Genomic DNA, 27,971 nt, shown 5'->3' with positions numbered 1-27,971 from the left:
TCCATGGTCTTGAACAACCTTCCCTTCAGGATCTGCACAGCTCACTCCCTCACTCCCTTCAGGTCTTTTGTCAATCATCATCTTCTGGCTAGGCATTCTCTGATGCCATGTTTAGAAGAGCAATCTCACCCAAATATTCCCAATCTCCCTTCTCTGCTGTATTATTTTCCTTGACAGCATTTACCCCTTCCTGGAATACTATAGAATATACTTTTTTGGTTTTTTGTCTCCTACTAAAATATAAACTCCAAGAGGGCATGTTTGTGAAATAAATAAATGAATATATACTATTAGCAAGTCCAACTATGACTAAATTTTAAGGATATGACTCAGCCTCTAAGCAGAGCAGAGTTAATAATTTTACCCTTAAAAACCTCTTTATAGTGATCATCGAAGCTTAAAATGATGGTGATCAGCCCTTCAATAATTAGAGACAGCCATGTAGTAGGACACACTTTATTCATAAATAAGTCTCCACAAAGTTAAAAGCAGGGGCAGTGACTTTTTAGAAAAGGGAATATAAAAAGGCAACATGCCATTTATTTAAAATTGCCGATTAGTTTTTTTTAAATGGAACAGAATTAGAGTATCATTCAGTTCCACACTAGCTTCTCGGATTTCTACAAAATAGCACATTAAATTCTCCGTCCTTAACAGGCACTTCTGATTTGCCTCTGGTTAGAGGGGTGAACAACCCAAGTCTTCTCTCGCAGTAGAGTTCCATCATTTGATACACAAGGAAATATAACATTCAGATTCTCCCTGAAATGGAAGAAAGACAATAAAAAATAAAATCAGTCCCAATATAAACATTACGCAGCTATTGCTAAGAGCCTGGTAGTCATAAGCAAAGCAGTTTATACCTATGGGGATGGGGCTGGGGGAGAGGGTGTAGATTGAAGGTAAGGGAAGAGAAGAATTTAAAAGAAAGGAAATGATCTATCCTTAAGACCATATCAAGTGTATAACAATTCAAGTGCAATGCATGTATAAGTGAATAAGGATGCTTTTGCCTCTGTAAGCTATGAAGTACATCCGAAATGTTCTAAGAATATCCCAGTACTCTCCGTAAAACATAGCTCCATCCCTTCGTTAATAGCCAAAGATTAACATACCTGTGGGCTTTCTGTAATATCCCTTCATATGTGACTCAAGAATGAAGAACTGTGCTGCCTTATAGGCATTTGGCCCTTCCTGGAAGAAGTTGCAACCAAGCTTTACGGCACATCTGAGTTCACTTCCCCAGGGATTATCAACATATCTAAACCACCACTTTGTAAGCACAGTTTGACACTTATTTTTTTAAGATTCAGAACTTTGTTGATATTGGAGTTGATGGATATTTTACCTTTGCATTGATCATAGAATTTCATATGACGCCCAAGAAAGACAGCTCTTATTTATATGGGATCCCTACCAGTTAGTGACAGATTAACAAAACCACTATGATCAGCAACACCTTCAACAAACACAGAAAATGCATGAATTTGCCATTCCTGAACTGGAAGTTATTTAGGCATAATGCATCTTAATACAAATACATGACGTTTCCTTGCCAGTTGTATTGGCTCTTATCTAGGACATGCCTGGACAAAATCGTAAAATGCTAGTTCTGAGTGCCCTTACCATGGCCGTGTTATAAAAGCAACTTCCGCATCTTCATTTGCAATGATTGCTTTTGTTTTTATTTCCCATTTGGCAGCACTACTGGTTTTATTATCTCTCCTTTCAACTTTAGTTAAAAGAGGGTACTGACTAAAGTGAGACAAGAAAATAGAGAAATACCATATGAGGCTAAAGATATATTTAGACCCTAGCATTGACAAGGCTGAATTTGGGGACAAATTCCTACTCCTAGTAGATGTATTGATTTCTACTGGTGTTCCAGTACATTACAGGCAGTGTTTGTAGTGCTAAGTAGCATGGGCTTAGAAATCAAACTCTGGGTTCACTTCCCGGTCCCACCATCTACTAGCAAATGATCTTCAGCAAATAACTCAATTTCCCTGTGCCTCAATTTCCTCACCCATAAATTGGCATAATAGTATCTACCTCCTTGAGTTGTCATGAAGAACAAACACAATCATACAGGGAAGGTGCTTAGAACAGTGCAGGAAAATGGCAAATGATTAATAAATGTTAGCTATTTATTATTGCTATAATCTGTGAGAAGAACCCTACATAACGTGGCCCTTCTGTAATCATTGAGAGAAAAAAGAAAAATCTCAGTTCAAGATTTTAACCAGAAAAACCTTACAGAAAAATTGCCCAAAGAAAGTCCTGCCAAGTATTAGAATTTTGCTAAGAACTGATCAAAGCTGTTATGATCGAAAGATTGATTATCTTAGACTTTCTCAAAAGTTTCAGTCAATAAGATACAAAAAGAGATCTAAACCTGTGGATCTTGTTCTGGCATGTTCCATCTCTCTCCCTAGATCTTCAGCACATCACAATACCTGCTGATCTTAACTCCTTGGTGAGTTCATATATCCCTTAGACCTTGTTTCTTGTTTATCTCCTTCAGAAATGTTAAATGTTGGCTCAAACTTAAAACTACAATAACCAGATTTGGCTAGTTAAGATCTATGAGGTTTTCAGTAACCCTGATACTTGTATCAAAAAGTGAATCATCATCACTCCATTTTTTACTATTCCTAGTATTCCTATATCCTAGGGGACAATTGTAATAACTTGAAAGAATACAGGGCCAGGGACCAACAGATTGGTTTTCCCATTAGGATTTTGTGTCCTACTTCCCCTGTTAGGCAATTTAACCTTTCAAGTTGGTTTTTCTTTTTTTAAAAATTAAGGTATAATTGGTATATATCAGGTTTGGTTTCTTATCTGGAAGGTAAAGAGGAAGCCAGAGGCCAGGACGAGAGTCTGGCATGCCATACTCACTTTCGGACAACACACAACAGTGGCATTTCAGCTCGGTCACTGGAGTTTCTTGAGATATACTTGATTTTAGTTTTAAGCAGAAGAGTCTCCTGGAGAGTCTAAGGGGACAATGAAAGGTGTTAAACAGATGTTTTTCTCAAGTGTCTCAGGAAACTTAAAGGCATTTGAATAGAAATTTATGGATCCTTCAAGCTCTCTAAAAATGGACACACTCTCACTGAAACAAGAAGTATATATTGAAGTATATAACACAGGATTGTTAACTATAATCACAATACCTACATTAGATCTCCAGAGCTTATTTATCTTCTAACTACAGTTTTGTGCCTTTTGAACAACATTGCCCCAATTCCCCCACCTCCCAGCTCCTGGTAACCACCATTCTACTCTGTTTCTATGAGTTTGGCTTTTCTAGATTCCACATATAAGTGATATCATACAATATTTGTCTTTCTCTGTCTGACTTATCTCACTTAGCATAATGCCCTCAAGGTCAATCCACGTTTTCACAAATGGCAGGACTTCCTTCTTTCTCATGGCTGAGTAATATTCCATTGCACATATGTACCACAACTTTATCCAATCATCCATTGATGGACATTTAGGTTGTCTCCATTTCCTGGCTATTGTGAATAATGCTGCAATAAACATGAGAGTGCAGATATCTTTTCGATATTCTGTTTTCATGTTCTTTGGATATATACCCAAACGTGGAGTTGCTGGGTCTTATCGATAGAATATCCTAGAGACTCAATTAAAAAACTGTTGTAACTAATCAATGAATTTGGTAAAGTTGCAGGATTCAAAATCAACATACAGAAATCAGTTGTGTGTCTATACACTAACAATAAAACATCTGAAAAAGAAAATCCCGTTCACAATAGCATCAAAAATAATGAAATACTTAGGAGTAAATTTTACTAAGGAAGTAAAAGAACTGTATTTTGAAAACTACAAGACTTTGATAAAAGAAATTCAAGGGACAAACAATGGAAAGGTATCTCATGTTCAGGGATAAGAAGAATTAATATTATTAAAATATCCATACTACCGAAAGCCATGCATATGTTGAATACAATCCCTATCAAAAAGCCCAATGGCGTTTTTCACAGAAATAGAAAAAATTGCCCTAAAATTTCTATTGAACTACAAAAGATCTTGGGTAACCAAAGCAATCCTGAGAAAAATAAAGCTGGAGGCATCATGCATCCTGATTTCAAACTATACTACACCCAGTTCAAGATGGCATCATAGAAAGATCCTGAACTCACTTCCTTCCACAGAGACACTGAATCTACAGCCATATATGGAAAAAACTAAACTATATACAAAGCTACAGTAATTAAAACAGGATGGTACTGGACACTTCTTAATAAACATCCTTCATGCTCAATTCAATCTCAAATTTTGCTTCCTGTGGAACCCAGTCTGTGACATTCGGCTAGACCTGACAAAGTTCTATTACTTCTCTTAAAATTGCATTTGGGATAGTGAACAAAATAATGTTATAGTGAAGTTTCATTGGCCATTAAAATTTTTTAAATTAAGCCAGAATCCCAATTATGTTTTTAGCAGTGGTTTGCATAATTGATCTTTCAGTGTGCCCAATAAGGCACACTAAAATATCTGGTAAATGGGGTTTGTGGCTAGTAAAGTGTTCATTCCTGTGCTTGACTAGTGTTACTCCCTTCTTCTGTTTGCTCCTGGCCAAACTTCATGATTTGTAGTATGTCACTAGCTTGGGAAACTGCTTGGTAAACTTGTGATGCATCGAAAATGCTTTTCTCCTCTCAAACCTGTCAACTCCCTGGTCTGTTCCATCACTAATTGAGTTTTGTATCTACGAGGTGCACATTAGAGTTTGTAGTTCCTTCCCAACAAGAAAAAAACTATTTAGCATCTCCATTCTTAATTTGCTCTGTCTTGAATCTGACTATTAGGGAAATCAGTCCAGCCATATTACAATAGAAACTTAGCGACTTCTGGTTTGTGGGCCTATTGAAGGAACCAGGTTTTAGGTAAAATAGCCATTTCTCTTACTTTGATTATGATGCCACAGTCACGAGGATGGTAGAAAAACTCATAGTAAACATCCCGCCACATGCCAGTGACAGGGCAGTCATCTCCTAAAAATGCTTCATCAGGGTTCATATACAAATTGTGGAATAAGGTGGGTTTAATCCTGGCATAGAACCAAAAGCTGGTGCATTGTACTTGCACAGCTAAGAAGGAGAAAAGAGAAACTTTCTGTTAGTATTGCTGTTCCATAGATCAGCTCAGAAAAATTTAGCACAGCCTGTTAATACAAACGAAGAGATCATCCCTCCACTCAAATAAAATGTGTCTTAGAAATGAGCAAGTTTGCAAAAAGTGGTCTCTATATTTTGCTTTGACCTCTGAAAATACCCAGACAAGCACACATCCTTCAAAGAGCCTCTTAAGTGAATCCATATGTGAAGTCAATACAAAATAAGATCTTAAGATCCAACTCTCCAGTCTTCTTTTATAAAGCTGGCATCATAAGAATCTGTCTATATTATAGCATCTACGCTAAGAAGTGGAGAGCATGGGAGAGGGGGCAGAGCAAAATGGCTGGGTGAGCTGACCCGGGATTCTCTCCCCTCCAAAATACAACAAAAGATTGGAAGAACTGAATTTCAGAGAATAAACATAATGCCAGCTCGTTAGAGACCTACAATACCAAGAAGGCAGAGATCACAAACCTTGCTTACACCCTTCGGAGGCACTGGAACAGTAGGAGAGAACATCACTCCCTCCCCTAGAGTCTGCGATCGCTGCAGCGTGGGTCGGGAAGGAGCGGGGGAGGGGCCGCGCGACCGGGGGATCATCCAGGACTCCTGCTGCTGATTCAGTGGAGACCCGCTGATGGGGGGAAAGCTTCCATCCGCAGGGACCCCATAAATCAAGGGTCTTGGGAGACCAGAGAACAGAACTGATCTGAACCCAGACCGGCGCGTGTGAATAACAGCCCCTCCCCCCCAGCAAAGCCAGTGGGCGCAGCCATCTTGCCCCAAGGCGGAGAGCTAACACACCACTCTCGACCCCTATCTAGTGGTGACAGGCTGTAACTGCAACTGAATTCTACCACCATAAGAAAAAACTGCTCCTCTACCATCCAGCAATTTATAAAAGCCCCAGACCAGAAGGAAAACAATAAAAACACAGAATTAAGTCCTGAGGACTTGGAATTAGGTAAACTAAGTGATAATGAATTCAGAGCAGCTATGATCAAAAAACTCAATGAGGTAGAGAGAAAGATAGAGAAACAAGCCGAGTTCTGGAGTTACTTCACAAAAGAGATTGAAATCTTAAAGAAGAATCAAACAGAATCACTTGAGATGAAAAACGCAATGGGCCAGATAAAACAGAATACGGATTCTCTGAATGCCCGTGTAGACAACATAGAGGAGAAAATTAGCATAATCGAGGACAGACAGGCTGAATGACACCAGACAGAGGAAGAAAGAGAACTAAGAATTTAAAAAAATGAGGAAAATCTCCAAGAGATAATGGATTCAATGAGGAGTAAGAACATAAGGATCATAGGAATTCCCGAGAATATGGAAAAGGAAAATGGAGCAGAAAGTGTGCTTAACAAAATTATTGAAGAGAACTTCCCAAATCTAGGGATCAACGGAGAAATGTGTGTAGAGGAGGGTTTTAGATCTCCTAGATTTGTCAATGTAAAAAGACCTACTGCAAGGCACATAGTAGTAAAGCTGGCAAATAGGAATGATAAGGAGAGAATACTCAGGGAAGTAAGGAAAAAAAAGAGAATAACCTATAAAAGAGCCCCTATCAGACTGTCAGCGGATTTCTCTACAGAAACCCTACAAGCTAGGAGAGAATGGAGTGATATATTCAAAGCTTTAAAGGATAAAAACCTTCAGCCAAGAATACTCTATCCAGCAAGAATTTCCTTCAGATATGAGGGAGAAATTAAATCTTTTCCAGACAAATAAAAGTTAAGGGAATTTGTAACTAAAAGCCCTCCATTACAAGAAATCCTCAAGAAGGCTTTCATACTTAAAAAAAGAAAAAAGGGAGAAAGGGGACACAATCCACAGACTAGGGAGACCGATGGATAGAACCAGAACAGGATAGCAAATATTCAATTATAGCATTAGGGTAAAGGTAAGGAAACTACCAAAACAAGGACGATCTTAGCACTCTAACTACAAATTAATAAGACGAGTTGGAATAAAAAATGAAAATAATTATTTAGGAGGGGAAGAGCAAAGGGTCTAAATCAGTATTGGTCAAGTAGGTAAGAGACCACGAGAGAATAGACTATATTATACACGAGATTCTAAATACAAACTTCAAGGTAGACACTAAAATAAAGTACAGAACAGAGTCACAAATCATAAATAAGGAAAAATCTAAGAAACCCAGCATAAGAAATTGCAGTATTAAATGGGTAGTCTAAAGCACACAGGAAAAGAAACACAGGAAAACAAGATAATGAGTGACAGATTAACAGCATTAAGTCCACATGCATCAATAATCACTCTCAATGTGAACGGATTGAACTCTCCAATAAAAAGACACAGAGTGGCAAAATGGATTAAAGAACACGATCCAACAATTTGTTGCCTCCAGGAAACACACCTCAGCCCCAAGGACAAACACAGACGCAGGGTGAAGGGGTGGAGGACAATACTTCAAGCAAATAGCAAGGAAAAAAAGGCAGATGTTGCAATTCTCATATCAGACCAAGTGGATTTCAAAATAAGACAGGTAAAGAGAGACACAGAGGGACAATATATAATGATCAAAGGGACACTTCATCAAGAAGATATAACGCTTATAAATATCTATGCACCCAACACAGGAGCACCAAGATTCATAAAGGAACTATTAACAGACCTAAAGGAAGATGTTAAAAACAACACAATAATAGTAGGGGACCTCAACACCCCACTCACATCAATGGACAGATCATCCAGACAGAAAATCAACAAGGAAATAGTGGAGCTAAATGAAAAACTAAAACAATTGGACTTAATAGACATATATAGATCACTCCACCCTGAAAGAGCTGAATACACATTCTTCTCAAGTGCACATGGAACATTCTCTAGGATAGACCATATGTTGGGAAACAAGGCAAGACTCTACAAATTCAAAAAAATTGAAATAATAACAAGCATCTTCTCAGATCATAGTGCTATAAGGCTAGAAATTAATTACAAGAAAAAAGCTGAGAAAGGCACAAAGATGTGGAGACTAAACAGCACACTACTGAACAAGCAATGGATCATTGAAGAAATTAAAGAAGAAATAAAAAAATACCTGGAAACAAATGAAAATGATAACATGCCATACCAACTCATATGGGATACAGCAAAAGCTGTATTAAGAGGAAAATTCATCACAATACAGGCACATCTTAACAAACAAGAAAAATCCCAAATAAGCAACCTTAAAGCACACCTAACTGAACTAGAGAAAAAAGAACAAATGAAGCCCAAAGTCAGCAGAAGGAGAGAAATAATAAAAATCAGAGGAGAAATAAATACTATTGAAACGAAAAAGGCAGTAGAAAGGATCAATGAGACAAAGAGCTGGTTTTTTGAGAAGATAAATAAAATTGACAAACCACTAGCCAGACTTACAAAGAAAAAAAGGGAGAAAGCTCAAATAAACAAAATCAGAAATGAGCGAGGAGAAATAACAACAGACTCTGCAGAAATACAACAGATTATAAGAGAATACTACAAAAAACTATATGCCAACAGAATGGATAACGTAGAGGAAATGGATAAATTCTTGGACTCCTACAATCTCCCAAAGCTCACTCAAGAAGAGGCAGACAATTTGAACAGACCAATCACAAGGAAAGAGATTGAAACAGCAATCAAAAACATCCCAAAGAATAAAACCCCAGGACCAGATGGCTTTCCTGGGGAATTCTACCAAACTTTCAGAGAGGATTTAATACCTATCCTTTTCAAGCTATTCCAAAAAATTAGGGAAGATGGAACACTTCCTAACACATTCTATGAGGCCAACATCATGCTGATACCAAAACCTGACAAGGACACCACGAAAAAAGAGAACTACAGACCAATATCACTGATGAACATAGATGCAAAAATTCTAAGCAGAATTTTGGCCGCCAGAATTCAGCAACTCATCAAAAGAATCATACATCAGGATCAGGTGGGATTCATACCAGGGACACAGGGATGGTTCAACATCTGCAAATCAATCAACGTGATACACCACATCAACAAACTGAGGAATAAAAACCACATGATCATCTCAATAGATGCAGAGAAGGCATTTGACAAGATCCAACAGCCATTTATGATAAAAACTCTGAACAAAATGGGCATAGAAGGAAACTACTTCAACATAATAAAGGCCATATATGACAAACCCATAGCCAACATCATACTCAATGGGCAAAAACTGAACCCGATCCCCCTGAAAACAGGAACGAGACAAGGATGCCCTCTGTCACCACTCTTATTTAACATAGTACTGTAGGTCCTGGCCAGAGCAATCAGGCAAGAAAAAGGAATAAAAGGAATCCAAATAGGGAGGGAAGAAGTGAAACTCTCGCTGTTTGCAGACGACATGATCTTATATATAGAAAACCCCAAAGAATCCATTGGAAAACTGTTAGAAGTGATCAACAACTACAGCAAAGTTGCAGGGTATCAAATCAATTTGTGTAAATCAGTAGCATTTCTATACTCCAGTAATGAACCAACAGAAAAAGAACTCAAGAATACAATACCATTCACAATTGCAACAAAAAGAATAAAATACCTTGGGGTAAATTTAACTAAGGAAGTGAAAGACCTATATAATGAAAATTACAAGGCCTTTCTGAGAGAATTGGATGACGACATAAGGAGATGGAAAGACATTCCACGTACATGGATTGGAAGAATAAACATAGTTAAAATGTCCGTTCTACCTAAAGCAATCTACAGATTCAAGGCCATCCCAATCAGAATCCCAATGACATTCTTTACAGAATTAGAGCAAAGAATCCTAAATTCATAGGGGGCAACAAAAGACCCCGAATTTCTAAAGCAATCCTGAGAAAAAAGAACAAATCGGGAGGCATCACAATCCCTGACTTCAAAACATACTACAAAGCTACAGTAATCAAAACAGCATGGCACTGGTACAAAAACAGGTGCACAGATCAATGGAACAGAATTGAAAGCCCAGAAATAAAACCACACATCTATGGACAGCTTATCTTTGACAGAGGAGCTGAGGGCATACAATGGAGAAAAGAAAATCTTTTCAACAAATGGTGCTGGGGAAACTGGAAAGCCACATGTAAAAGAATGAAAATTGACCATTCTTTTTCACCATTCACCAAAATAAACTCAAAATGGATTAAAGACCTAAAGGTGAGACCTGAAACCATAAGGCTTCTGGAAGAAAACGTAGGCAGTACACTCTTTGACATCAGTATTAAAAGGATCTTTTCGGACACCATGCCTTCTCAGAGAAGGGAAACAATAGAAAGAATAAACAAATGGGACTTCATCAGATTAGAGAGCTTCTTCAAGGCAAATGAAAACAGGATTGAAACAAAAAAACAACCCACTAACTAGGAAAAAATATTTGCAAGTCATATATCTGACAAAGGCTTAATATCCATAATATATAAAGAACTCTCGCAACTCAACAACAAAACATCAAACAACCCAATCAAAAAATGGGCTGGAGACATGAACAGACATTTCTCCAAAGAAGATATACTGATGGCCAATAGGCACATGAAAAGATGCTCATCATCGCTGATCATCATGGAAATGCAAATCAAAACTACACTAAGATATCACCTTACACCCGTTAGAATGACAAAAATATCTAAAACTAATAGCAACAAATGTTGGAGAGGTTGTGGAGAAAAAGGAACCCTCATACACTGCTGGTGGGAATGCAGACTGGTGCAGCCACTATGGAAAACAGTATGGAGATTCCTCAAAAAATTAAAAATAGAACTACCATACGATCCAGCCATCCCACTACTGGGTATTTATCCAAAGAGCTTGAAGTCAGCAATCCCAAAAGTCCTATGCACCCCAATGTTTATTGCAGCACTGTTTACAATAGCCAAGACGTGGAAGCAACCTAAGTGTCCAGCAACAGACGAATGGATAAAGAAGATGTGGTACATATATACAATGGAATACTACTCGGTTGCAAAACAGAACAAAATCATTCCATTTGCAATAACATGGATGGACCTTGAGAGAATTATGTTAAGTGAAATAAGCCAGCGAGAGAAAGATAATCTGTGTATGACTCCATTCATATGAGGAATTTAAAATTATGGACTAAGAACAGTTTAGTGGATACCAGGGGAAAGGTGGGGTGGGGGGTGGGCACAAAGGGTGAAGTGGTGCACCTACAACATGACTGACAAACATTAATGTACAATTGAAATTTCACAAGATTGTAACCTATCAATAACTCAGTAAAAAAAAGAAAAAAAAGAAGTGGAGAGCATGTTTGATCTCCTGTGTCGAACTGAAGTCCTCTACGCAAGTCCTTGTTTGTGTCTCCAGCTTCATGATATATAAAAGGAGGCATTGCGAGTTGATGCAGCAATAAAGACTTGTCCAGAAGACTAAAACCGAGCAGCCAGGCTTTTATAGAAACTGAGTGTCTATAGTGCCTTATCCTTCCCCTTCTAACTTGAAAAGCCTGGACAGTAATTTTTTTTAATCTGGGAAAGGAAACAATTTTCTGATATAATCTTCTATCTGGGCTAGGTTCCAGGAGGAGAGATTTAGAATAACCTAGAAATTACAGGATTGGGTAAGACATGAGATAGAAGAGTCAGGTTGACTATTTATCTTGTCCTCACTCAAGATAAATTCTCTTTGTTGCATTTAGGATACCGGAAGGAGCCTCAGAGGATACTGCAAACTCACTGGCCAAATGGAAACTATATAAACCTACAATCTTTTCACCAAAGAGGCTATATAGATTGCAAACAAGCACATGAAAAAATGTTCAACATCATTAGCCATTATGGAAATGCAAATTAGAATCACGAGATGTCACTACACACCTATCAGAATGGCTAAAATAAAAATATAACATCAAATACTGGCAAGGACATGGAGAAACTGGACTACTCATACATTGCTGGTGGCAATGTAAAATAATATAACCACACTGGAAACAGTTTCCTAATTTATTTAAAAACTAAACATACAACTATCACATGACCCAGCAATTGAACTCTTGGGCATTTATGCCAGGGACATAAAAATTTATGTTCACATAAAGTGTACACAAATGTTTATAACAGCTTTATTCGTAATAGCCAAAGCTGGAAACATCCCAGATGGTTTTCAATGGGTAAATGGTTAAAGAACACCATGGCACATCCATGCCACGGAATACTACTCAGCAATAAAAAATAATGAACTATTGATACATGCAACAACATGGACGAATCTCCAGGGAATTATGCTGAGTGGAAAAAGCCAATCCCCAAAATTAACACACTGTATGACTCCATCTATGTAGCATTCTTGAAATGACAAGATTATAGAAATGGAGAACAGATTTATAGTTGCCAAAGATAAAAAAACTGGGATGGGAGGAGGGTGGGTTGGCATGAGGAGTTCAGGAGGGAAGCAGAAATGGCTCTCAAAGGGCAACATGAGGGATCTTCGTTGTGGCAGAAATGTTCTGTGACTTGTCTGTATCAATGTCAACGTCCTGACATATTATATTACAGTTTTACGAGATGAATCACTGGATGAAACGGAGTGAACGGTACCTCTCTCTATTTTTTTATGCAACTGTCATGTATTACACAACTGCATATGAATCTACAATTATGTAAAAATAAAAATCTTAAAAAAATCTGAAGCCTGAGTTGTTATTACTTCACACATTGTCAAAAACTAAGACGTCTACAAGCACCAAGTATTGGCAAAAATGAGAAGAAAGAAGTACTTTCATTCTTCTAGGAATGCTGTAAACTGACTCACTATGAGAACAACAGAGCAAGAGAGAGTCGAGTTTCAGATCTGCACACCTTGTGCCCTCATGATTTCATTCCTGGGCATGCAAAAAATGCTCAAATACAAACAATACCTGTAACAGCCAAGCACTGGGAAAATCCTATCTATCAACAGGAAAATAGAAACAATTTATGAAGGATTCATTCAATAGAATACTGTAAAGTAATTAAAATAAATCAAAGCTACACATATAAATCTCTAATTTTTAACAATAAAAAGCTGTAGAATAAAGCAGAAATAAAAGTTTAAATGCCTGCAAAACATTTATGGATCCATAAATTTGACATAAAATTATAAAATGCACACAGAAATGAATAATTACTAAACTCACATCTGGGCAAAGAAGGAAGAGAAAGGCATCAGGGATGGCCATGAGGACTTCAACTCTACCTGAACTTTTACTTCTATCAGAAAACAAAATTTAAGCAAATGTAGCAAATTATTATGGATCTAATAAAGCTGAAAAGTGTGTAAATTTTAAGCCCTGACAGTTGGCTTTTCTTTCTGTAATGCAGGCACCTGACTTAAGCTTTGATTGCCAAGGCATCCATTTCAAAGAGGCATCTACTTCAATGAAGGAAATCTTGAATAAACACATTGCAGGCCACACACTAGATAAAGAGCAAGGACATGTGTCCCCAACCCTACACCATGAGGTTCCTTTGTTTTAGAAATCCCAATTGATTTAGAGAACCAGCCATTTGGACCAATTTTTTTCCTTTCTTGTTCTCTCTTCTGGCACTTTAAATTCCCACTCTTATGTTTTAAATTCACAAAACCCTAGATGCCCACCCTCAACCCCAATAAAAGCAGAATCCTAGGCCCATGCTCTTTCTCTCTCTCTCTCCATGTGCAACCTCTCTATGTGGCCCCAGGTATGACTTTTACACTCCAGGGCCTATAAGCAATACTTTTGTTCTTCAAAGTTCCCTAATGGTTATTGCTGAAGGGCGTTTTGCAATCATAATAAGAAGCAAAAGAGCCGGTCCAGTCATAACATTGGTTTGGAAAGAGGAGATGTCTGTGGGTAGCTCAGCCTGAGACCCAGGTCAGTGCTCCCAGGCATTTCTAGTCGATAGCATTATTATTGATGGGCTGAGATGGTACAAAACAGCGGGTCAATGAATATTTATGACTCCTTATAGAGGTCTGTTTTAAATATTTCCTTTTAAATATTACAAATTTTCCTTAAATAAAGGAAAGAAAAAAAGATCCTTATAAGCACTGAGATCCTTATGAGTACTCACACAGCAGATCTGGGTGGTCTTGTCAAATAGGTGACTTGACAGTTGGTCACCCCACATAGGAAGGGCTAGATGCTTCCCCTCAAACAAAATGGATTTATGAAGAAAAATGTAAAGGACAACTGAGCCCTTGATAAGGTTTCCTTCCTGTATGTCACTCTCCACAGGGTCCTGAGGACCTGCCACCATCCATGGAAGTCTCCTTATATTCAACCCACTTCAACTATTTGAGTCTCAAGAATGTGACATGGTCTGAAAGGGGTCAGAAGAGAAGAGGAGTTGAGGAAAGAAAGAAACTCTCAAATTTGAGCACATTCTCTAGCCTCAGTACTTGAATTCAATAAGAGAAACATGACATGCGAAGATCAAGCATCTAAAAGAAACTTCCACTTTATGCATCCTTGGCTATTTCTAGGATTCAACTAGACCAAAATTGTGAATAATCCAAAAGCCACATTGAAAGCCCCATCCTTCAGCCCTTGTTCAGAAATTCTTATTCTCCAAATCATATGTTATACCTGACCAATCCTGAGCACAGGTCCATATCATAGAAAAAAGGAGAAAGAGACCTCTTAACCCCAAGAAGGTCTTCATTGGCCCAGATTGGAAACCAAATCCCACTCAGGAAAATGGAAGCCGGAAGGAGAGTCAGCCTGATAAGCCAAAATAGCTGAACCACACTCAAGTGTGAGTAATTAACTACCAACCCTGGACAGCACACACATGCCATAAATACATCATTAGTTCATTATATAAACCTAACACTTTTATTCAAATATCAAAGAATGTGAACAAAGGTAAAGCAAAATGTGCTATTTGAGTGTCCTCATGGAACAATGAATTTTGTGAGCCTAGAAAAGTGCCCGTGAAATTCACACACAAATTGTAGTGATGACTATTGAAGTATAGGAGGCAGGTCTTTTAGATATGATCCAAAGTCAACAGAAGGCTCTGCTTCACTTTCTTTAGAGTCTAAATCATCAAACATGGAGTTATTTTTATGCAGTAAGGCTTATTTCATTAAAACTCCCTATTATCCTGTAATGTCTCTCTCCTTGTCTGAGCATTAAAAAAAATAACTGTAAAAGAATTTAATTGTCCTGTGCACCTGAGAAGGCCAAGCCCTGGGAATTTGGGGATTACAGGACTGATTTTCTTACTTTCACCTTATTCTACCTACTAACCTCTAAACAGTGGCTCTCAAACTTAGACATCAGAATCACCTGCAGAGCGTATCGAAGCTCAGCACCTGTAGCTGAGCAGCACCCAATTTTCTGATTCAGTAAGACAGGCGTGGACTGGAGAATTTGCATTCCTGACAAGTTGCCAGTGATGCTGATACTGTCCAGGGACCACACTTTCAGAACCACTGCTCTAAAGGGTTTGCCTTCAGAGGACCTGCTGAGTTGACCCCTATTAGCAGTCCTTCTCAAACTTTAAGGAGCATACACATCACCTGGGGATCTTGTTACAATGCATATTCTGATGCAGAAGCTCTGCGATAGGGGCTGAAATTCTGCATTTCTATCAAATTCTCAGGTAATACCAATGATGCTAGTTTGTAAGTAATTTTTGGCAAAGACTTGCAGCGTTTAAATTCCTCTCTTCAAAACAGAAGGTGCAACTGAAAACGAGAAATTCAAATCGTACTAAGAAAAGGAGCCTGAAGGAATATTTGGTTCAAATGCATTCTGCCTTTTTTTCACTTCTATCTCGCCAGTTTCTAGAATTCCACAATGTTGTGCTGTTTTAATAGAATGTGGGAAGCAGAAATTTACAGAAATTAGAAATGATTAAATAAACGCATTTAACTATCCTTGGTATTATGTGGATTTTATAGCTACATTCGTGTCTGTTCTAAAAGTAAAGGCCACTAAATGTTGGGATCTTCAAGGGCAGAGCCATTCCCAAGTATTTTTGCACCTGCAGGACTTGACAAACCTGGTACCTGAGAACACATAGGGGGAAGGGAAGCAGTAAAAAAGAAAGAAAGATAATTAATTAACATTTTTTCTATTTAAGAGTTCATCAAATATTTATTTTCCACTTGAGTATAGATGTAAATATATTTTAATTTTAATAATTATGCTTAAGTTTTATATGTATTAGGATAAAGAGCATATTAAAACATCGTTTCCTAGATCTTGCCATCTACATGGACAATGCTAATAAAAAACAGCCCAAATGAGGGTCAAGCCTCATGCACATCAATGTCTCCAACTTTGAGTAGCACAATCTTAACCCCCATAGCTGCTGTCAAAATTAGCTATAGTGAATCCATTTTAAAATAGGTTCAGAGCTTCTTTCCAGAGAAACTTCCTGGCTGTCTTGAACCTTGGACTGGGCCAAACCTTTGGATTGGGCCAAAACGGTAATTGTTTTACAAGCAATTGAGAAGTCAGCAGGAGAACTGACGTCCTGATCACAAAAACCGAGGTTTGTGAACTTTCTGAAGATAGAATCAACAGTGAATTAATGCTTAGCTTCTGCCTGCAACTCCAATTAAAATGCTTTGTAATACAACCTCCCTTCTTTGCCTTTAAGAGCCCCTGACTTTTAGTCTCTGGTGGGACACTATTTGTGTTTCTACCTGAATCTGTGCTCCTTGAATTGCAATTCTTTGATCCTAAATAAAGGCTTTGCCTCTTTAACTGGTTTTTGTTTTTGAAGATTAACACTGCCAATCTGCAAAACTGTGACTGTTAGCAAACTATTAGCAAACTGGTAAAGAAATTGGTGGTTTAAATCTTTAAATTACCTGGTTAATCTTCCAGGAGAGCAGTACTTTCAGGGTGAGGATGGAGGCATTGAAGAGGCGGTTATCTAGGTCTCTGTATTATTTTTCTTCTACTTGTGAGCCTCTATCTTTAGGCTTTCATGATCATTTTCCTTTTTTGCGATAAATCCCCACTTGCTTTCTATGCCCTAAAAAAATCTCCTTTCTCTATTGTAAGTACTTAAAAAAACATTTTAAACTGCATTTTAAGTACGTACAAAAATTAAGTACATAATAATATATGTCTTAGAATATATTTCAATTTTTGGAGCGCAATGGTTTGGAGTATAGGAAATAGCAGGACGGTGAGATGGGACCTACTCCTAATCTACTATGTTTGAGATCCTAGAAACTTCCAGACTTAGTGAGAGTGATCACCTAACATACAGGCCAAAGTTAAGGTTTTCCAATTGTCCTCAATATGTCTTTTTAGGGCTATTTATTTTATTCTAAATACAATAAAGATTGATGCACTATTTTTGGTTATTACATCTCTTTAATCTCTTTAAGATAATGTAGTAAAGTCAAGCCCCCGACTTTCTTTTTCAGTTTAGATTTTTATTACGTTTTTTAATTTTAAAAAATTAAGGCAAAATTTACAAACAATAAAATTCACTCTCTTTAAGTGTATAGTTCCATGAATCTTGAATGTATGCAGCCGCGTAACCACCGAAATCAAGATACAGAACATTTCCATCACCCCAAAATGTTTCCAAATGCCCCTGTGCACCCAACAGTTGTCCCATCTCCAACCCCAGGAGCCAGGCATCTGTTTTCTGTCCCTATAATTTTGTCTTCTCCAAAATATCAATTAAATGGAATCACACAGTATGTAGCCTTTTGTATCTGGTTTCTTTCCCTCTAGCATAATGTTTTTGAGATTGATTCAAGTTGTTAGAGTAACAGCAGTTTGTTCCTCATTATTGCTGAGTAGTATTTCATCTTATGGTTGTACCACTAGGTGTTTAATCATTTATGACTTGGTAGGCTTTAAGCTGTTTCCAGTTTCAGGTTACTACAAATAAAGCTATAAACATTTGCGCATAGATCCTTGTATAGACATATGTTTTCATTTCTCCTGAGTAAATACTCAGGAGTGGGATTGCTGGCTTGTATGACAAGTGTATGTTTAATTTTTTTAAGAAATTGCTAATCTGTTTTCCAAAATGATAGTGTCATTTTGTAATCTCACCAGAAATTCAGGAGAATTCTAGCTGCTCCATACCCTCACCAGCACTTGGTGTAACGAATCATTCTAATTTTTGCCGTTCTAGTAGGTATGTAGTGGTTTCTCATTGTGGCTTAAATTTGCATTTTTCTAAGAATTATTGATGTTGCACAACTTTCATGTGCTTCTTTGCCATCTGTATATCTCTTTTGAAGAAGTGTCTGTTCATACATTTTGCTCATTTTTACTGAGTCGTTTCATCTTACCAAGTTGTGCCTCCTGACCTTTTTTGTTTTGATGATGTCTTTTTAAAAGTGTCGTGGATAGTTAAGACTCACATTTAGAATCTATCTGATTATTTCCTCATAATTAGACTCAAGTTAAATCCTTTTGGCAAGAATAAGTCATAGATGATGTTGTATCTTTGCAGTAAAGTTAAAGATCTCATAAGTTTAAGAAGATTTATATATCTTTTTCATTGCTCGTTTTTCTATTTTATTGTTTAAGTAATCACAATTAGTTACTTACAGAATGTGAATCCCTGTTTGATAACACACAAATCTTAGAATCAGATTCAACATCAACACTCTCATTTTTTGTTCCACATTGATTTTCCCATGGTGATTGCTTTTGCTTTTTATCACAGCAACCACTGCAACCCCCACTGCACAAAGGTATGGCCTCATTACAAGGAATGTTGTGCCATCAAATGTTGGAACTGTGGGTTACCATAAGCTGGTAGTTTGCACAGTGCCTGACAGTTGTCAAGAGTGCCTGGAAATTTTAAAATATTCTCTGGTCCCCCTGGGAGTTCACTGCAGTGCCTCTGAGCTCCTCAGAGAAAAATCAACATATATATATACATACTCTGAAAAACTTTAGGAAGAAAATGATCACAATGGCTATCACCAAGGAATGTGTTAGATGTGACTTCAATTGTATATTTTTAACATTTTGTATTTCATGCATTTATACTATTCCATGGATTTTCTTAAAGCCACCTAGTTAATAGGAATCTCCCACCATGGCTGACCGAATACGCTTAAAACACTTACTATGCTTGCTGCACCTGGAATAACTTTTAAGTCATTTTCTAAAATCAATGACATTTTGCATTTACCTATCTGGTGCTTCTCAAACCATCTGTGAAACAGGGGAGAAAATATCCAATGCCATAGTGTATAGGGGTGTAGCTGGAAGCTGCATGCTTGAAATATGGTTTTATTCTAAGTATTCATAGAAGTTTCCTTTCCTTTCTACAACAGCATCCTCTTTATTCGCATTTTAAATAACATCTTAAATTGTTTTCCAGATATGTCCTTAAGTACTTCTCTGATAGATTCTCCAGGAAATTTTGCCATATCCATGCTGTCTCTTTGACTATGTTGTGGCAGATTATAGCACAGTCCTGAGCCGTATAACTCCCAGTATGAGAAGAACAATGCTGCTGGAGAAACTAATAAATATTTTCATAGGAATTTTGAAAATCTTCCCATAAAACAGACCCTCCAGGAGATATGCATTCTTCACCCAGAAGCATCCATTGGTGCTAGTATGCCACAGTATCTCTCTGGGGATAAGTAAAGCCTGGTTATATCAAAGGGTTACACTGTCTGACCTCTGTGGAGGACATTAAGAAAGGACTTAAGAGGGGCCGGCCCAGTGGCATAGTGGTTAAGTTGGAGCACTGTGCTTTCATGGCCTGAGGTTCGCAGGTTTGGATCCCGGGTGCAGACCTACAAACTGCTCATCAAGCCATGCTGTGGCAGAATCCCATATACAAGGTAGAAGAAGATTGGCACAGATGTTAGCTCAGGGACCGTCTTCCTCAAGCAAAAAGAGGAAGATTGGCAACAGATGTGATTGGCCCTTGCCAATTTTCCTCACAAAAAAAAAAAAAAAAGGACTTGAGAGATGGGACTCTGTCAGATTGATGTTTTACAAAATGCAGAAGCAGTCAAGCTTGGACTTTCCTGACCCTGTTGGCTTCTCTTTCCCAGGTTGATAATATTGGGCAAGTCCTGCAGTTACTGCTGCAGACTCTATCAGCACCCCAAGTAAACTTACTAAAAACTAAAGCATAAACTGTGAAAAAATGGTTCCAACAGTGAGTGTTGAAGTACATCATCAGGTCAAAGTTTTGTGGCTTCCCTAAGTCATCCCACATAATGCCAAAAATTGGCCTGCGAATGACACCTATTTGAGCACTTCAAAGGTCTTAGAAAAGACACCCCTACGTGCACTACATAAAGCTTTGTTGTGTTTGTTTTATATGACACCATGGTTGTCTCCACCTAAGCGATCAAGAAAGGGTCAGGCTTCAGGTGGAGCTGACAATGTGTTTAAAGGCTTTCTCTCTTCAGCAAACTGGGTTAACTGAATACATCTGAGTGTGGCATCAGGTATAAAAACACTTAAGATTTCCCAGCGTCTCTCACCATCCTGTTGCCTGAGGAGTTCTTAGCCCCAGATCCAGCATAATGAAGGCCTTTGTGGAGTTAGGAGGACTGCTGCTTCTACTTGTTTCCTTGATTTGGACGTGTTCTGGGCAGGAGCCAGGTATAAGAGTGGACCCCGACTATTGTGCTTTGAAGGGGTCGTTTCTCAGCGACCAAGATGGGTGGGGCTTCTGGTGCTTGGACTTGATTGCCCCTCAGAAAAGTTAAGAACTCAGTAACCCTCATAGCCCCATGCTCTTCCCCTTGGGTCCAGCTAACATTGTTGAATGAGTGAAGGAATATTGCACTTGAGTTGTTGTTATTTTCTCTGCAGGTTCTCAGATTTAGTCTCTCCTTGTCTCCTCCCACTTCTTCCTACTTGTCAGCTACTGGAATTTCCCACTAAGTCATCCTTGGACCATTTGCTCTTTCATACAACTTCCTCTTCCCAATGCTGGCATCTTACCCGTTCTTTTACCACTTCACACCTGAATTACTTCATCACACATTCTTAACTGGCCTCCCTCATCTAATTGCCTCTCTTCCTCTCCAAAACATCATTGCAAAAATTTTCTTAAGATACTACTCTGACCAAACTCTTGGTCTTAAAAATTCCAAAGCTTTCCTGCAGCCACCTGGGTGAAGCTTGGACTGGCCTTCAGGATGCCCTAACTGACCTCAAGCTTCCCTCAGATCCCATGTGTTTGCCTCCCAAAGAGGGACTTTCAGACTGCTTGTTTCCTCACTGGCATTGCAGTCTCACTCCAGCACCTGGAGAGAATCTGCTGCAAGACCCTTCATAAGATATTCAGGTCATGTAGACCACAGAGAGTGGGTTGTCTCAAAGGAGGCAGACATTAATTAAAAAATCTTGCAGATATATAAACCATTCTAAATGCTCAGAAGGGAGAGTAAAAGTAAGGATGGATCATGAATGCATGGAACAAGTGGAACTGACGCAGTTCTAGGGGGACAGGAGAGGTTTCCTGAAGAAGTCACATTTGACCTAGGACCCTGGGGATGACATTGTCTTTATTTAGGGGAAGGTTTGGGTTGTGGGGAGCAGGGAACACTCTGCTTTTAGCTTTATGTTAAAAAAAAAAAAAAGTTGTGCAAAATGCCTCTATTTCAGAGGTGGTGATCTGCGTCCAGGCTGCTGAAATATGACCAATATGAATGAGATAGAGAGGTTGAAAAAAGTGATTTGAAAGGGGTAGAAAGGGCAGGGGAGGATTTTGAGATGGTGAGGGATGGGTGTAACCAAGAAGACCATTCCCCCCTACACAGGGCATTGTCTAAAAGCAAGCCTTTCGGAGACTTCGGGTAATGTGCTGTTACAGCGGTTGTTAGAGGACTGGTTAAAAGTTCAGACTTTGTGTGAAAGCTAGAAATGGAATGTTTGGTTTGTGATTGAAACAGCAGGACTCAGAAGTGAGGCAGGTAGAAAAGGAAATCAAAGAGGACACCCCGCTTTGTGCTGGTACCCCGCAAGAAGCAGCTCAGGTTCTGCCCCCCAACCCAATTTGGCCCTGCTCTTGGGCACCATATCCCCAGTACCAGGGCCTGGCTTACCTCTGAGGCAGGCGCCAGGTTGGGCAGGGCCTTGCAGCACATGTCAAGGACTTTGATCTCTTTCCTATTCACAATGAAAATCCTAATCAAGAGACCCAAGTACCGGTAACAGAGATGAGAATAGTGTGCTGGGTGTCTATTGCATTTGTGTTGGCTTAAGGTCTCAACCACCCTATAATAACCTTTACAAAGCCTTGCCTGATGCCCTTCTCCAAACTGCCATCCTCCTCACAAAACCACTTCAGATGGGTGAAGGATTGTGAAAGGAAGAATTAATTTCTAAGCAAATAATCCTTTGTAAATAAGTCGTCTGATGTGGTGGAGCCCTGGCCTGACTGTGCTAGACGACCAAGATGACCCATGGCCAGATTGAAAACGTGGCCACCTGGGGCCGGCTCTGTGGCCGAGTGGTTAAGTTCGCGCGCTCCGCTATGGCGGCCCAGGGTTCAGATCCTGGGCGCCGACACCGCACCGCTCGTCAGGCCACACTGAGGCAGTGTCCCACATCCCACAACTAGAAGGACCTGCAACTAAGATAGACAACTGTGTACAGGGGGGGTTTAGGGAGATAAGGCAGAAAAAAGAAAAAGAAAACGTGGCCACCCGAAGCCCTGGAGTCCCTGTTTTCCTCATCTACCAAATGCAGAGGATGCTTATCCAATTTCCCAAGGACACTAAGAAGCTCAAACTTAAAATAATAATAGAAATGTGATGGTCCAAAGAAAGAATGAGTAGGCAAGTGCCTTGTAAACACAAATCACTCTCAAAGTTTTTACAATGGAATTAACAATTTTTTTCCCCAGTAGTAGGATATCCCTGGTGGCAAAAGAAGCATATGAGGCTGTGAGGGCTTGTCAAGTGTCCCTTACACTTTAGAACTGACAATGAATAACTTTAGTGCAATTTCTATACCCACTGTTCACCCTTAAAACTGAATCTTGCCCTAGTGAACTCATGCTCAGGAAGCTTTATTTGGGCTACTTCTGTTACCATAGTAACACCATCATACTTCAGGACCCTCACACGGCCTAGAATATGAGATCTTTCTGCACTTCCTGAAAGCAAGGTCCACCTTATACTACTTTTTCTCTCCTCTCAGTATTTAGAACAGATGGTATCAGAATGCTCAGTTTCTATTTCACATTTTCTTTCCTCATTATTTACTACCCATCATGTACCTGACTGTTGCTGGCAGTAAAAATACAGCAGTAAACAGCTTCTATCTTTATGGATCCTGATTGTAGTTGGGGAGAAAGACACTATAAAATAAGTAGATAACATAATTCCAGATTCTGATAAGGGTGATAGTGTAATAAATAGGGTGACGTGAAATGGAAATAACTAGGGAAAAGAAAAGAAAAGCTGCTTGACTAGGATACTCATGTAAGGTCTTCCAAGAAGGTGACATTGAGTTAGAACATGAAAGAGGAGACATCAAGGCAAAAGTCCAGAGGAAAGGCAGTCCATGTGTAAGGAATTGGGAAGAGGGTGGCAACCTCGATGCAGGATGAACCTCCAGGTCGGTGTGGTTACAGAGTGGCTATTCAAACCAAACTGCTCCCAGGGGCATTTGGGAAATGTATGCTACTTTGTTCTGAACAAGGTTTGAGGGAGATAGAATATGCTATACAGCCTGCAATTCAAAGTACAATCCCATATAACAAAGAATTGTCCCATACGAATTTCAAATGTTTCCCCATTCTTTCATATAGGTGCAAACCTGTTTATAATCTGAACCTAGAACTTATCCTTCATTTAAATATAAACAGTCTTTTTATGCAGATTATACATATAAACCAAGGGAAAATGGCGCATTGTTTGGCTTCGAACTTTACTGAATTGTTCATCATTCTGGAAAACTCTCACCACTGAGAGAATGGAAGGCTATTCTGGTCCTTGAAATCTCTACATCTGTTTGTATTAACAGCAGTGTCACTCATGATGACTCTGATGTAAGTTTGAAGTACCGCTATAGGTCAGCCTGAATAGCTACACATTGATGTACATCTTTATCGTACATTGCTTTCCTTTTATTTCTTTTATATTAAAATTAGCAAATGATAGTGACTTTTTAAAGAAATCTGTATAGATAGATCTATGAATTTTATTTAGGATAATAAAGGAGGCATTAAAACAGCTTATTATAAAACTAGAGCGTTGGGTCTCATAGGTGGAGACCCACGAGGCTAGAGCTTAGTGAATCAAGGAAGGTTAGATGCAGAGAGATTCAGGGGACCAGGGCAATGAAGGAGTTACAGGCCAGCAGGATTTCAGATTTCATGCTAACTGCAACGGGAAGCAATTAGAGAGTTGGATACAAGCTGGGGAAATAATTTTCTCTCTATTCACATTTGCAGCTACTATAGGAGAACAAAAGCGGAAGCAGGGTGCTCCTTTACACGGCTACTGAGGCAGCCCAGGAGAAACACAGGGGTAGTTTGGGCCAGGGTATTGATCATGGAGAAGTGAATGGACATGAGTTACATTTTGAAGGTAAAATTGAGAAGATTCAGTGACAGACTGGGCACTGGGAGGAAGGAAAAGAAGAAATTGGGAATAAATTCTAGCATCTCTTGGCTTGGAAGTTGGATGGATTCTGGTACTATTGACTGCAATGGAGAAAAACCAAATAGGGGTAAAATCAAGGGTTCTGTATTGCACATACACCTTTTGAGAGAACTATTTCAAATATCCACTCAGATATCCAGTAGCCAATTGGAAAGATGACTCTCAAACTCAGGAGGGAAGCCTAGGTCAGGTGTAATAGTCTGTGGTCCCAAGGTGAATAACATGGTCCAAAGAGCAATGAACCAAGCATGATTTTCAGTCCCAGCTCTTTATTAGTTCTGTGACCCTGAATGAATCGTTTCATTCTTGCCTGTTTATGGCACATCTGCTACTGTGTGGCACACAGCCATGGGCAAAAAGCTTAAACATGGGATCTATTTTCAAAGATTTCAAGTTTTCCAAGGACACCAGGTATTGGGGAACTTAGTACCTGGTATGAGTGCCCTAATAAAGACGTGGACCTTTGTTCCTCCACCAAAAGATGAGGCTTAAGGAGATGCCACTGTGGTTCCTTCTCAGGTAAAAATTCTGAGTGCTGTGCAAGCTGATTCTGGACATTTTGAGAGTGCCATGGAGGAATGGGGACTGTTTGAGAGAGGTAGAAAGAGGAGTGTATTACTGTGAAGGAAATTATTTTTACACAAATCTCTAAGCTTCATTTCTTTTAGCTGAACACGGTCTTCCTTTGTGTTACCTAATCCGGCTTAAACTTCTCTGAGCTGTTCATTGAAGCAGAATTGCTGACTGACTTCTTTTTTCTTTACCTCTTTTAACAGTGTTGGTGGAATGTAGCCATTTTAATTTTCGCGCTATTGCTAAACGAGCACTATTTTCCAGAGATGAATTGGTAGGCCTTGATGAATTATTTCTGGGGACTGGCTGCCAGGCAATTCAAGTGCGACCAGATGAACTTGAATTTGATTATCCTGTTAATCGTTGCGGAATCATCACACAGGTAAGAGAAACCATCGTTCTACCTCATACTATCTGTAAAACCTTTAGAAGCATTACTTCACGTTCGTTCTTACTATAATATGCTACTGATATTGCTAATTGGCACCATAGACTGAGCAGACACCTAGAAAGAACATGAAAAACCTTCTCTCTGTTTCTGTTCATTCACGAAAGACCTCCTATGTGTAGAACATTGAGAGTGAATGAGAAACTCAAAGACATTTTTCTTGTGAAGAGTACAGTCTGTTATGGCGGAACCACCAGTAAATGTGTAGCATGATGTTATCCAGCATTTTCATACATTTTCTAATCCTCATACTCCTATGAGGTTGATGTCATCCCATTTATGTACATTAAAGAAGGTCTCTTTTCCCACCAGGTCTTCTTTGATGGAACTGTCTTTCAGTCCTGGCTTACCTACACACCGAAGAATCAGTTCATTTCTGCCGAACTTCGTTTGGAGTGTACTGTTCCCAGGTCAGTCCAAAATATCCGTTGGCTCCTCCCTTAAATACCAATAGCTTTTTGCTACAATTTATCATTATTTATCCATAAACCTTATATTACTGTGATCTGACGTGCTGTTCTGGTTAGTAAGCTCTTGTCTCTCAGCTTCCAACCTGACTTATGTAGTCTTTTGAATAAAAGGAATAGGACCTTATTAGCTCTTTGATAACCTATTAATAAAGTTCAGAAGATTCTAGGAAAATCTTGCCTTAGATCTATTACTATTTTCAAACAAAAATTACTGTGAATATCTTCTTGAAATATTTTTTCTTAATTTAACAGAGAACAGTTTCTGTGTGCATAATGAATTACCCCACAATGAAGGATTTGGTGAAGGGCAGAGAGTGTTGAACAAGAACAATATGATAATGCGTTATTCTTAAAACAACATAAAAAGTTACAGCTGCTAAAACAAGGCCTAGTAATAGCTGGAAGGATATCTTAAGGCTTTGTATTACTTTTTAATTGCTTTTGTTTTTTTTCCTTTGAAAGTTTCTATGTCTCACCTGATGGGTCCCCTGACAACACTGAAATGAGCAATCTCGTCATCACAGCCCTATCTGCTCACCACTGGTTCTTGATACAGTACAGATACTGTGTGATATGTAGCTATGCCCACTTCAGAGAATCTTGGGTAAGGATAACTACAAAAGCCAACATTCAATGTGCCCAATTGTGTATTTTATCAGCAAAAAATGTATTTGGGGAAACTAACAACAGGTAAGATCTAAATCCCCACTGAGATCTGAATGGCATACAATTCAGTAGCAGAGATATATAAGTACGGTTATATTGAGTTCTGTCTCTTGTATTTGTATCACACCATGATTGGTGTTAATATGAGGAAGACCCTATACCTACGAGGCTTATATTTATCTCTTCACCCTAGGATTTTTTTCCTTGACAATAAGGATTTCACTTTACTAAGTTCAGAACTGAATATTTGAGTCCAAAACCAATGACTGTCATGGAAGGAAGAGTTGATAAGTTCAGAGGTTGCCAGTTTAGAACATTTTTCTTGACTTCCATCAAGATATGAAATGTCTTAAGGGTGGGGGGGGTCCTTTGAAGGAAATATATGAGCTAAGTCATTTGGGTCCTCCCACTGGGTCCAGTTCCAACAAAATTTCAAATATGTACAAGACTCCCTTGAATTTTGTTTTCCATTTTTCTATAAAGAGACAGGATCTGTGTTGTTCCCATTCTCAAAATCTGGACTATCTCAAGACCATCTGGGATATAGTTCATATCTGGGAGTTATAAAAAAAAATCATATCCTAAAACTAATCTTAAGTATCTTAACTGGTTCCATTCCCATGGGTATGAACTAAAAGAGTATCCTCCCCCTCTTTTGAACAATATGCCTGAAACTTGGGTTTCATAATTACCAAATATCAGCTACTTATGAACTTTGTTTTTCCACAGTCAACACCTTTTTATGGACCACGCAATTACTCGCTTGAAAGGTTTTTGATCCATCCTTTCATCTACGAATTTTAGAACTTTGTGCCCTTGGACATTCTGCAGCAACACAGAAGTAACCCAGTTTAATGATATCATGTGGCATTTTACTCTCCATGTTTTTAATTTATTTTCATCTACTGTAATCCCCTTCATGATGCCTTTGAGAAGAGGCCATTTGCATTTTTAACTTTCATTGTGGCTGCAAATCCACAAATAAAACTTGACATATATTTATTGCATTTCTAATTTAGCATTCTACGCTAAACCAGAATGTTCAGCATCCCTCAAATCATCCTCTGTGGGCAGCCCCTACAAAGTAAAGGGGTTCTTGAACTT

General features: G+C 38.7%; 2 protein-coding genes across 2 annotated transcripts in view; one reads left to right on the top strand and one right to left on the bottom strand.

Annotated features, from left to right (window-relative positions):
* Positions 1-27,971, top strand: part of LOC139074364 (oocyte-secreted protein 3-like) — a 51,922-nt gene that overhangs the window by 10,619 nt on the left and 13,332 nt on the right. The window contains exons 3-5 of the mRNA XM_070564019.1: positions 25,487-25,665; positions 26,044-26,141; positions 26,664-26,805. Of these exons, the coding sequence (XP_070420120.1) occupies positions 25,487-25,665; positions 26,044-26,141; positions 26,664-26,805 (419 nt within the window). The remainder of the gene's footprint in view (positions 1-25,486; positions 25,666-26,043; positions 26,142-26,663; positions 26,806-27,971) is intronic.
* Positions 441-15,501, bottom strand: LOC139074610 (uncharacterized). The gene is made up of 5 exons (XM_070566076.1): positions 15,373-15,501; positions 5,625-5,970; positions 4,942-5,123; positions 2,902-2,999; positions 441-762 (listed from the first exon to the last, which is right to left on the bottom strand). The coding sequence occupies exons 1-5, from the start codon at positions 15,499-15,501 to the stop codon at positions 651-653; spliced, it is 867 nt and encodes a 288-aa protein (XP_070422177.1). The 3' UTR covers positions 441-650.

The sequence above is a fragment of the Equus przewalskii genome, chromosome 11 (genome assembly GCF_037783145.1).
Source record: "Equus przewalskii isolate Varuska chromosome 11, EquPr2, whole genome shotgun sequence".
NCBI classification, from domain to species: Eukaryota; Metazoa; Chordata; class Mammalia; order Perissodactyla; family Equidae; genus Equus; species Equus przewalskii.
The sequence above is the reverse complement of the archived record's forward strand: the minus strand, read 5'-3'. Positions and strand labels throughout refer to the sequence as shown.

Excerpts from the sequence above, each read along its gene's own strand:
- LOC139074610 (XM_070566076.1), bottom strand. The coding sequence starts at position 15,501 with ATGCAAATTCTCCAGTCCACGCCTGTCTTACTGAATCAGAAAATTGGG. Across the intron at positions 5,124-5,624 it reads CTCCGAAGGGTGTAAGCAAG|CTGTGCAAGTACAATGCACC; the intron begins GTTTGTGATCTC and ends TCTCCTTCTTAG. Across the intron at positions 763-2,901 it reads CTGTTGTGTGTTGTCCGAAA|GGAGAATCTGAATGTTATAT; the intron begins GTGAGTATGGCA and ends CTTCCATTTCAG.